Consider the following 12,883-nt stretch of genomic DNA (forward strand, 5'->3'; position numbering starts at 1 on the left):
TATATATATATATATATATATATATATATATATATAAATATATATATATAAATATATATATATATATATATATATATATATATATATATATATATATATATATATATATATATATATATATATATATATATATGTAATATATATATATATATATATGTAATATATATATATATATATATGTAATATATATATATATATATATATGTAATATATATATATATATATGTAATATATATATATATGTAATATATATATATATATATGTAATATATATATGTAATATATATATATATATATATGTAATATATATATATATGTAATATATATATTTGTTAGCAACAAATTTTATAAGATTGTTTAACAGTTTACATTAAGTTAAAGTTTATCAACTTGAAATCAATGAATACTTCTCCAATTACTGTTCAATTACAAATTGATCGGACGATCTAAGGTTTTAGCCAGACAATGTCTTATATTCAATCGCTAAGTTAAGCCCTGCTCATGGCTCCAGAGGGGCCAGTACATGCCAGAGTTTCCCAATGTCATATTGCTATCACTGGGTATATTGTGGTTTATTGATCATTGTTGATCAGATCCTATGTTAGTTATGATATTGAAACTTCTTTTACACTTGAGTTTGATCTGGAATTTGTCATGATAATTGATGGGACTTGAAGCAAATTTTATAAAAACTGTATTTTAAAATTATCTATTTTCATGTATTGTGAAAATATCTACTTATTTATACTTATATATATATATATATATATATATATATATATATATATATATATATATATATATATATATATATATATATATATATATATATATATATATATATATATATATATATATATATATATATATAATATACTTATAATCTGCTATTATATAATATATACTTATAATCTGCTATAAATTTTCAATCAGAAAAAACATCTTTAACTGCCAGGTCAATTCTATGGTTGATATAACAAACTAGAAGTAACATCACTTTCTTAATTTTCTCCAGTTCACAAATGACAACATTTGGCTGCTGTTCGGAAAAGCAATAGAATTGTAGTTAAAATTTACACAAAAAGTTGAATAATTAATTTTATTAAATAATTTTAACAAGTATTTTGTTACACATTTCCTTATTGTTTTTTGCTACTTAAAAAAGTTGAGTTACTTATTCAAATTGGTAACAAAACTAAAAAATGTTATGAACCAAAGAGCATTTGTGATATGACCAAGTTTGTGACAGCCTATAAAGTTTCCATTCTTCCATGTCCTAGAATTTCGCCAGATATGAATTCTATATAAAATGTAAGGATTATTGATACTTAAAATACTTCGCAAAATAAACAAATTTGCAAAGTCACATTTGTTTGGCCAATAGTATGTGAGTATGTGATCTTGAAATCAAAGAAATGTCCCTAAAATTAAAAAATAGCACCCTAAAATATGTTAAAAGTTAGTTAAACGGATATTGTTGTGTATCAAGAATAATGCTGATGTCAATGTAGATTTGTGGAAGAATTGACAAGGTTTTTTTTAAAAAACTGTCAATTCTTCCATAACCATGTTAAACTTCTTCAAAGTGTCACTAAAAGAAACAGTTAAATAAAAATAATGAATATTAGTTAAACAATCCTTTTATAGTTATCAATCATATTTAAAGTTTTTTCAACTAGATTTGTTCTTGTTTTATATAAATTATTGCAAAATCTTGATAAGTTTTTTAGTCATTTTAGTTAATTAAATTAGGTCATTTTAAGTTAAAAAGAAGTATTTAGCACTTTTCTAATAGTTTTGAAGTGTTTTCCAACAAATTTATTTTTAGGCTTTAGAAATGGGATCTGTTGAAACATTAATAATATGGGAAAATATGGACGTACAGCGTGTTGTCCTTAAAAATCCTGAAGGTAGTGTTGATGGTAAGTTTTTTTCAATACAAATTTTGATCATAATAAGTATATATTTTCATAGTAATAAGTTGATAGAGTGTTCCCATGGGTCATGTGACTGATGAAATGTTGTCATTATGAGAGAATAAAAATCTGAATGATATAATAAATATATCATTCAGATTTTTTAGGCGAGTGTTTTACTGCACTTAAAACTTTATAAAATATCAATTATATTACATGATAGGTGTTATAAATTATATGTCAAAATGGTTTCTCCCTGCGTAGTGTTTACTTGCTCATTAACTGAAAAAACAACAACTAGATATGAGATTTTTTAGACTTCCTTCAGGGTTAGGGTTAGGGTTAGGGTTACCCTAACCCTAACCCTGACTGGAATTGTAAAATATGCAAAGTTCTCTTTGACTTGACACTAGTTGATTTACTTAAGATAAAGAATCTCATACAACATTAGATAAAATTGTTTATTCGGTTTGTGCCTTGATTAACTTATTTCCATTTTTAGTAGCATTTAATATATATATATATATATATATATATATATATATATATATATATATATATATATATATATATATATATATATATATATATATATATTTATATGTATAAATATATTTATATATATATAAATATATTTGTATATATATATATTTATTTATATTTATTTATTTAAATAAATATATATAAATATATATATATAAATATATATACAAATAAATATATATATAAATATATATATAAATAAATATATATATGTATAAATATATATATATATAAATGTATATATATATATATTAGGGTGGGTTGAATTTTTTTTTTTTTTTTATGAAACATGGAAATGAAGTTGCATTTTGTTGTCTCTATTAAAGATATGTAAAAGAAATGTAATAAAAATTTGATTTTTTTTGCCAACTTTAACTTGAGTTTTGCTATGTCAGGTCAAAATGATGCTATTTTACAACAGTCGTATAATTGCAGGATAAAAGCATTAAGATTTAGATTTTTTGATAAGTCATGTTAATAATATATTGATAGTATACAGAACTTTGCAAAAGTTTAGAGCACCCTACAAAATATAAGACAAAAAGCTGTTAGTGTTGTTTGTTGACTTCCGATTAACATGATCCTGCACTTAATGTAAGATATATACTTGTATATATTACGTTTAAATTACATTGTTTGTTTTTTTGTTTTAGTTTAATTAGTTAAAATTGAAAATAAAAATGGCTACTGTTAAAACACAAAGTGAAACTGAACATGGTATGCTTGGTCAACCTAGACCATTCCAAACAAATCAAGTGCCGACTTCTGCTGATGTTTTCAAAGCATGACTATTTATTAAAAAATAACAATGCGTATGTGTTACTGAAAAAGCAACAGTCATAGCGAATGAAATTTAAGCACTGTACAACAAAGCAAGTATTCCTACCATTGCAGTCAGCAACTTAGTTATTTGCATAAAGAGACTAATTAACAAAGTACATTAGCTTGGTAAATACTCTGATGGCAAGAAGTCCTCTGCAACATTTAAATCAAGTTTACAGATGTTAGACCAACTATTCGATATTTGTCTGTGTAAGTGTTTTGATAATGGTGTTCGAGAAAGGTCACCTTGTTCATGTCCACTGTCAAAAAAATTACAGCACTTGAATTGGAGTTCTGGATAGATCAAAAAACGGTACAGAAGATGGTAATAGGGAAAGTAGACAAAGAAGAAACAATTAAGCTGCAGAAGAGAGAAAAATGAGGAAGTAAAACATGCAATTTACTGATTACAAATAAAAAATTGAAGTTTGATAAAGAAATTGATCCAAATGAAACATTGCAGTGATAATGAACAGTCAAAGTCAGATAAAGAATTTTTGCCAATTGAGATGTCAGATGATAAAGTGATGTCAAGTGATAATGAGATGTCAAGTGATGAAGAGATCAAGGTTTACAACACTAAACAATATCCTGATTTGTGTAAGGCCATTGATAGGTGTAAAATAACAGTAACAGGAATGCTTGTCTAATAGCAAAAGCCGTACTAAAAGATTTAGATTTTATTACACCAGAGAATGCTATTGATCCAGCAAAACTTTATCGTCAGAGAAATATGTGGAGGAAAAAAGAAGTTAAAAAGCATGCTGCTGAAGTCCAAGTACTTTACATTGGATTTGATGGGGAGCAGGATATCACTTCTTGTTAAAACAAGTGGCGTCCGACAAAATTTCAAAGAAGAACATTATGTGATAGTGTCATTTCCGCAAAACAAATATGTCAATCATGTCACGCCACAAAGTAGTAAAGCTTTTGATATTGCACAAGAGATATTATTGAGCATCAACAACATCAAATCATCAGATACTTTTTAATTAGAAGATTTAATTAGAAGACTTAATTAGAAGAAGGTCTTGGGAAAATATTGCATTGGTTGGTCTGCTTGTTACATGCAAATGAAGTACCTTTTAGAAAATATTTTTCTGTTCTGGATGGTGGACATTCAACAGCTACTTCAACAGTTAAAATAGACATTGCACTAGATTTTGATCCAAAAGATTTAGTTATTGTGAACTTTAAACATATACCTGGTAAAGTTGAGGATGTAAGTGTTGATGTTAAGAAAGATTTAAGCTCTGATCAGATATACTTTCTAAAAGCTTGCTTAGCTGTTCACCAGGGATACACTGCTTGTGATCAAATATTGCTCCACCAGACTGCTATGCCAGGAAATCTAAACCATGCAAGGTGGCTAACAAAGGCCAATCGTATTTTACGTTTGTATATGTCTAAGGAAAATCCTTCAAAACCATTGCATAGAATTACAAGATTCATCATAAATGTTTATGCGCCATCGTGGTTCAACATAAAGCGTCATTCTTCCTACTTTGACGGAGCAAGATGTTTTTTCTATCTTATGAAGCATTGCTGTGAACTAGGGAAAGAAGACTGGAAAATTCTTGAACCAGTGTTGCAAGATAACTGTTATTTTGCTCATCCTGAGAACAGGATTCTTCTTGGAGGAGTTACAGATGAAAATGTATCAATTTGTCAGTTTTCGTGTGACAAAATAATTGATGCATGAGCTAATCACAAAGTAGCAAGATACGTGTCTGATAAATCAAGCATCAAGCTTGATCTGGAAGCTTCGTCATTTATAAAGATGATCGACTGGTCTGTTGCTATCGCAACACAACCACTGCTTTTATCATCTATTTCTAATAATGATCTTGAACATTTCCAGTTCCATGTTGATGTCTTGAGTGGTATTCCATGCCATTTTCAGGCAGTTGAACGTGCTATTAAAGACATCTCAGCAACAACTATGAAAGTTTTCAAACTCAAATCACGACATGGAATGATTTTGCAGTGTCACAAATCTCAAGCAGAATTACCAAAAATTAACTCTAAATCTGACTTCTTGAGCCATAACAAGTAGCAAATCACTGAAACAATTTGCTGTTATGTGTTGCCTACTACACTCTGACTATTTCTCCTTCAACAACTGCTTGAATTTCTAAATTTTTGTGCAATTGCATTAAATGCAATTTTAAATAAAATGTAACAAGATGTCGAGTAATGGAACATAGCATTAAACCACGTGTATTTACATTATACGATTATACAGTAATTTTAATTCTCAAAGTTGTGGATCCAAGACACGCTTATATTTTATTTCTAAAGGAGTTTTTTTCATAAGTAGACTGTAATGCAACATTTCAGTAATGTTTCACAGTCCAATCAGTTAGAATATATTTGTTAAAAATGGTATAGGATATAGTTGTAAAAATAAACATAATAAAAACCATAAAATTGGTAACAAACTTCCTACATATATAAAAAGAATTGTTAAAAAATTATTTTAACAAATGTCAAATATAACAAAAGAACCAGTAAATCATATTAAATGGTAAGACTCATTTTTAAACATGATTTACTTGTTTATTCATATCAGGTTTTTCCCTTCCTATATGAATACTTTCTTTAATTTCTAATTCAATTTTGTTATTGGCACAATCCATAATCGAAAAGCATTCATCATTATAATTTGTAAAACATTTTTCTTTTGAGTGAAGATGCTTATGAATAAGAGAGTTTATATCCCTTCTGTAGTGTTCAATCATTCGTGTCTTTAAGTGGCGAGAAGTTTTGCCAATATAACAGGATTTACATCCTGCACAAACAAATTTGTAAAGGAGGAATGGTTTAAAATCTACAGGAGGTGATCTTCAGATGAAAAAAAGTAAGACACTTAACGAAGTGAATACTAATTTTATGGTGACCGTGCAGTCTTCGCTTCATTAGCACAGAAATTTGACCAATATAAGGGAGTTTGAAATAATGAGAGTTTGTAACGCCTTCAGAGGGTAATAGAACAACGTAATTATCCTTATTTGAGTAAGAGTTGTGGATTTTTTCTATTAGCCAAGATGGGTACATATTATGTTTGAAAATTTTGAAAAGATTGTTAATATCATAACAGAGACCTAGGATAGTGTTGCTAATTTTGAAAGTTCTATCAATTAAACATTTCATAAAACTTATTTTATATGAAAATGAAGTAAAGCTGTAAAAGTTGGTGTATAATCCAGTAAAGGTTTTTTTTATAAAAAACTGTTGTAATTGTTGAACTGTTCGACTTACATATAGTTATGTCCAAAAAAGATATTTTTGAATTTTCTTTATTTTCCATGGTAAAAGTATCGAGAGAAATTCGTATTTATTGATGTTTATAAAATAATATATACACATATAGATGAGGTCCAGGACAACATGAAGATAGGAGAAAATTCTGAAAAATTGATGTTTGAAACACTAAACTATATGAATAAAAAATTTTGAGTATGAATAAATAATTACAATAAAAGTATGACTTGGCTAAATAATGAGTTATACAAATTTGTGCTCAAGTAGAAAAAACAAGAGATGATTTTTTACTTGAGCAGTGTTCATTTTAGTATTGTTGAAAGAGAAAAAGATATATGACTTTATGACAACTTAAACTTGACTGGTTTTTCAAGGCAATCATAAAGCGATGACTTATATCAAGTCTAGAGTATCATCACCAAGTAAACCCACTGGAGAGGTAAGATAGCTAAAAATATATATTTATATATGAGAAAAGTATATATAAAAGAAACAATGTAGGAAAGAAGATGGAATCTTTTAGTATCCCAAATGTTACTGGAAATGAAGAAAACTGTTGATCATCAAGAACCGCTTTAATACTAAAAGAGAAAAATAGAAATAGAAATTAAAATAAAAATATAATAGAAAAAGAATGATTTAATGATTTTAATTTTAAACTTGAATAAAATGTACAAAGTGAATTAATGTCCAAAATCTTTTTAATAAAAGTAAGAAGAATGATAAAGACAATTGTTTAAAAAGTAGTAACCAGATTTTTTAAAAGTAGGAACACTTTTTTCCAACAGTTAGGAAAACAAGATTAGACTTGTAAGACTGACAGAAATGTTGTCAGGACCACAAGTTGTTGAAGTGTTAAAGTGAAAAAGAACTTGAGCAAAAAAATACTGAAGTAATTTAGATATCTAACAATGGATTTACCTGTTTCTCTGCTGATGACTGAAAGAGAAGGGTTTTAAAGTTCAAGAATAGAAATAAAGAAAAAAGTTTTTTGCAAATAGGATAGGTAATAATGAACCCATATATGAAAGGTTGCATGTTAGACTTACTTCTTAGTTATTAATATTCTTAATAGTTTTCCAAAAGTATTTAGAACATAATTTGGATAAAAATCATTAGACAAAACCTTTTTTTGTTATTATTTATTTCATTGTTTAAGCTAATAATACTTTTATTTACGTTGCTTTAAAACTGCTAAACAAGAATGTCATGATTTTAAGTAAAAGTATAAACAATTACAAAAATTTTACTCCTCATTCACCTGATGATAATGATGATACTGATGATTTTCAAAATCATCATCAGTGAAAATATTATTGGAATATTTTTTAGAAGTTAAAGTTTTGTTACTAAATCCTGAACAAGAAAAAGACAGAAGTCATTTTATAGATAAAGAGGTAAGAAAATATTTTTAGATATAAATTCTTTGATAAAAATATATTAAATTCTTAACAGTTACATATGATATTTTTGATAAAAATATCATATGTAATTGTAGTTATTAAAGTCAAAAATGTTTTTTAATTATGCCAATATTTTGTTATTGTAGTGCTTCAATTTGTTTAGTTAGAAGGTGAATATTTTGTCAATAACCATTTCAGTGATTGCTGACACAAAACAGCCAAACAAAAATTTTATAAAACCTTAAAATTTTGAATTGTGGAAATATTGACATCATGCTGACATCAACACAAATAAAAAGTTGTTTTGATTCACAGTTCACAAAAAAAAATTCTATTTACAAAAAAGTTAAATTCAATAAGAAAACTTGTGTGGAATGTAGAAATGTTGATTTAAGGTTGATTTTTCAGTGATACATATATATATTTTTTTGTGGCTAATTTTTAATATTCAAACAGATTTTTGACTTGAAATTTTGTGTTAAATTATATTATTTTGTATAAAAAACAAGTATAATTTAAAGTGTGAAAAAAAAAGGTTTCTGTGTATAATAGATAATCTCTAATTTAAGATTTATAAATTAGGGATATTATCAGGATATCAAGATCAGGGTCATATTTAGGGGGGGGGGGGTATCTAACCCACTAAGAAAATTTTATTAAAAATATTATTCAGCAAATTTGAATGCTGGAGTTAGCAAATTTGGATTTTTAGTCGGCATCAGCAAAAGTCAGCTTATAAGGACTTTTTTTTTTTTTTTGGCTCATAGTTGGCAAAACCTCTTTCTCTCCTCCCCTCCCTACCTCTCCGGTCTTCCGAAATCTTGCCTTGTATGGAATACTGTTGCTACATCTGGGGCAGATCTTCTAATGATGCCCTTTCTCTTTTAGACAAGGTGCAAAACGCATTGTAAAGATAGTTGGACCTGCTCTTGCGCCAACCATTATCACATTGTCGTAATGTTGCTTCTCTTTCCCTTTTCTACAAATGCTATAATAGGCACTGCTCTAAAGAGCTAGCGTCTTTTGTGCCATCTACTAAAATTCATTCTCATTTTACTTGTCATTCAATCAAGTCGTATCCTTTTTCTGTGACTGTTCCTAAGTGTTCCAAATACTCTTATTTGTCTAGTTTTTTTCCTCTAACACTAGTTCTTTGGAACCCACTTCCTTCATATTGCTTTCCTGATTAATTATTTTGCAATCTTTTAAGTGGTCTGTCAATCATTATCTTGCACTACAATCTTCTTTTTTTCCAACTTCCAACTCTAATAGTGGTTGCTTGCATATAAAAATTCTCTTTGCTACTGCCCTGATTAGGATCCAGGATTGTTATCAGCAATGTGATTTTTTTTTGTATGGAGTATTAAAAATAAAGTTGCATAAGCATCTTGTGTAGGTTTCTGAAATTTAGTAAGAACTTTTTTCTTTGGCAACAATTTTGTATGCATACATTTGAAATTGCTACTAAAGAATGCTTAAATTTAAAATTGTTACTGATAAATGTCTATATTTATTGTTACTAAAGAATGTTTGTTGACATTTTTTAGTAACAATTTCAAATGTATACATTCTTTAGTAACGATTTCAAAGTAGTTTTTGTGAAGTTGTTTTACTGGTTTTACTTATTATTCATAAAGTTCATTTTAAAGCAACAACAAAAAAAATAGCAAAAATGATAAAAGCTAACACTTTGAATTTTGAAAAGGAAATTAACACATATATTATAAACGCTTTTATGCAGATTTTTTTATCTATACTCTAAAACCACATTTGGTTTGTGACTTTTTAAAAGGTGTTTACAATCAACTGTTGATATTGTATTATTTTACGGTTTAATGTTTAGTTTATGTAAGATATATTTAATAATATGGTTTTGTAACTTTTGCTGTTTATTTAGTGTATATAAATATTAGTTCAGCAGGAGGAGAAAATGAACTGAAAAATATAAAACTAACAACAACAACAAACTTTTTTTAAAGGGATCCCAAAGTGCCAAGACAAGTTGTGTTCGTATTAAAGTGTATGATTAAAAAAAAAATCTGTAGGCTGAATTTTTTTGAGTAAAACAAAATAATAAACGTATACCAAGAAAAACTAATTATGTTGTTTTACTCAAAACTATTAGCCAGTTGCTTTAAGTCTTTAAAATATACGCTGCAATCTACATTCTTGACAATTTACTCAAGTGTGTTTAATTCCAAAGAGTTTTTGTATATGACGTCGTTGTAGTATTTTTTTTTTTTTTTCGAGTCAATGTTATTTGTTTTTGTTTTATTTGTTTTTTAAAATAAGCGTTTATCATCAATCGTATAATTTTCCTTTAAATTTTATAGAAAATTTAATAAAAATTTTATTAAAATACATGTTTAATATTTCATTTATATGTCGTATTATATGTCGTATTTGGCAAGTATTTAAAACCATTAAAACATTAAACCATTAAAACAAGTATTTAATACATTAAAACCTGTCTCTTAACATTACAAATCAAAAAACTACCGAAATTGATAATAAAAGTTTTTCATTAAATGATTTCAATTTTAAAACTGACTTGATAATGCTACACTTTTTTTCAATCTTGACCAATTTTAAAAATAAAATAAAAAATTAAGCAATACATGTTTTTCAGAATAAATTTCATTAAAAGTATTCTTGCATAATTAAATAAGAATTTCGAGAATATTTGTACCCAATGAAAAGTTTAGCAAATAATTAAACTTTGATAAGATTAAATAATACAAAATAATTTTTTAACAGAATGTTAATAAAGATAATAATCATTAACAATCAATAACAATAAATAACAATGAATATAGCACAAAAATAATTTATAGCAATAGACAAGCTCAAACTATCTGAAATATTTTATTCATATTTTTAATGCGAACCTTGCAAAATTTAAAAAATAAAATTTTAAACTAAAGAAATTCTACAGTAATTTATGAAGAAAAAAAACTTTTATATAATAATAAGTAACTAAACAAATTCTTTAGTAATCTATAATAAAAAAAAAATCTAAAATTTAACGAAAAAAGAATGTTTAGATTTCTTATCAAAATCATTTTTTTATCATCCTCTTTAATATGAACACAACTTGTCTTGGCACTTTAGGATCCCTTTTAAAAATAACAAAAACTTTTCTAAAAATAAATGAAGCTGTATCAAAATGATATTTTCAATGTTTCTTTAGATTATTTTATCTTAATTCATTTTTCTGTTAAAAATATTAATCAGTCACTTATGAAAAGTTTCTGCAACATTAAGCTTATTAGTTATTCTAATAAAAGAAACTGTCACATCACTACAATGTTACAATTTAAAAAAATCTCTTTTAATAATTTCTGAAACCCAAAAAAAGGCATAAAGGAGTCAATAACCTTTTGAGATATTTGCTGTAGAAATGTTTTATTGCTTAGCATAGGTTGAATTTTATCAAATAAATTTGCAGGTTAAAACTGTATATAGAAAAAGCTTTAACAACTAGTATGAAAGTGAATTATATTATCTATATATATAAACTTGTTTTCATTTGTAACAGTCTTTACAAATTTCATTCATTAAGATTTATGTTGTTGGTTGGTTATTGTTTTTAATTGCAGCAGCCTTACTCATTAAGGTTTATGTTGTTGGTTGGTCATTGTTTTTATTTGATTTATGTTTTAGAGTTAAAGGGTTAAGGGTTAGGGTTAGGGTATTGAGGATAAATCTGGAAGACTGGAAAAATTTTACAGATTGTGCTTTTAGTTTGTCAAAGCTTAACTTAGATGCACATGATTACATAGAACTCATCAACTGAAAAGACAATAAAATAATGAGCCACCATTGACAGCTGATGTTTGCGAGAAAAAGTTTTAAGTGTTTTTGGATAATGATAGACGATTAATGATTGAGTTTAAAAGACTTTTATGCCATATTCAATCAGTGGAGCATTGTGTCAAGCTTGTGGCTGAGGTTTCAATGCCTGTATGTGGAGAAAAATCACGAGATGGTTTTATTCAATCCTGTTTACATGCACGCCTTGTAATGCCGGTGATTAACACAAAAACAGAATCCTTCATTCAACCTTAATCCTATAACAACAAAACACTAAACTTATAAAATAAAACTACTGTGCAGAGAAACATTTAGAAATCAATAAGAATGAGATCAGAGTATAAATGTATGTAAACAAATGTGTGTTATGATTTGTTTACATATATATACATTGTTTACACACACACACACACACACACACACACACACACACACACACACACACACACACACACACACACACACACACACGCACACACATTATCAAATCATCAATTTAAAAAAATAATTAAGGCTGGAATCAGTGGGAGAGACATAAGTAGCCTTTTCGGCTCTAGTGACCCCATCAGTCATAGGGAATTGAGTTGGTAAAAATAATAATAATGTTCATTGTACTTAGGTCTCCGTTAACGGCTCATGGTAATCACATGGTTGTTTTTTTTGGCTTCTTGTTATAGCTAGGCTTGTCGCAATTCTTTTTGCTGTCTGGGGTCAAAATTTTACTAGCACCCTATCAAATACAATAAACCCAAAAAGGTGATTTGATAAACAATCGAAGCGCTAAAAAAATTTAGATTAGAGATCATTCTTATAGGAATTTCTTTTCTAACAAAATCTAAACTAAAACCATAATACGTTAGGCCAGAGTCAATCAAAGCGATTTATTAATGAAGTTGGGCTAAGAAGATTACATTTTAGTTAAGAAAGGAGAACAATATAGCACTAGAAAGAAAGATTGATCAGACTGCCAAATAAATGCTTAAGAAACAGATAAAACACCTAGAAAAGTTAATCAATAAGAAAGATAGTGTTTCATAGTATAGTTTGTGCTTTTTTGGAAAAAAAATTGTGATCCCAAATGACGAGTCATATTTTCCTTTAAGCAACACTGGTTTTTCTGGT

The 12,883-nt window shown here is 27.1% G+C and overlaps 1 protein-coding gene across 1 annotated transcript in view; it reads left to right on the forward strand.

The window, feature by feature from the left end:
• The window catches only part of LOC100200827 (eukaryotic peptide chain release factor subunit 1), a 39,582-nt gene that overhangs the window by 24,647 nt on the left and 2,052 nt on the right, over positions 1–12,883 (forward strand). Inside the window, exons 9-10 of the mRNA XM_065792300.1 lie at positions 1,829–1,922; positions 7,878–7,942. Of these exons, the coding sequence (XP_065648372.1) occupies positions 1,829–1,922; positions 7,878–7,942 (159 nt within the window). The remainder of the gene's footprint in view (positions 1–1,828; positions 1,923–7,877; positions 7,943–12,883) is intronic.

The sequence above is a fragment of the Hydra vulgaris genome, chromosome 03, assembly GCF_038396675.1.
Source record: "Hydra vulgaris chromosome 03, alternate assembly HydraT2T_AEP".
NCBI classification, from domain to species: Eukaryota; Metazoa; Cnidaria; class Hydrozoa; order Anthoathecata; family Hydridae; genus Hydra; species Hydra vulgaris.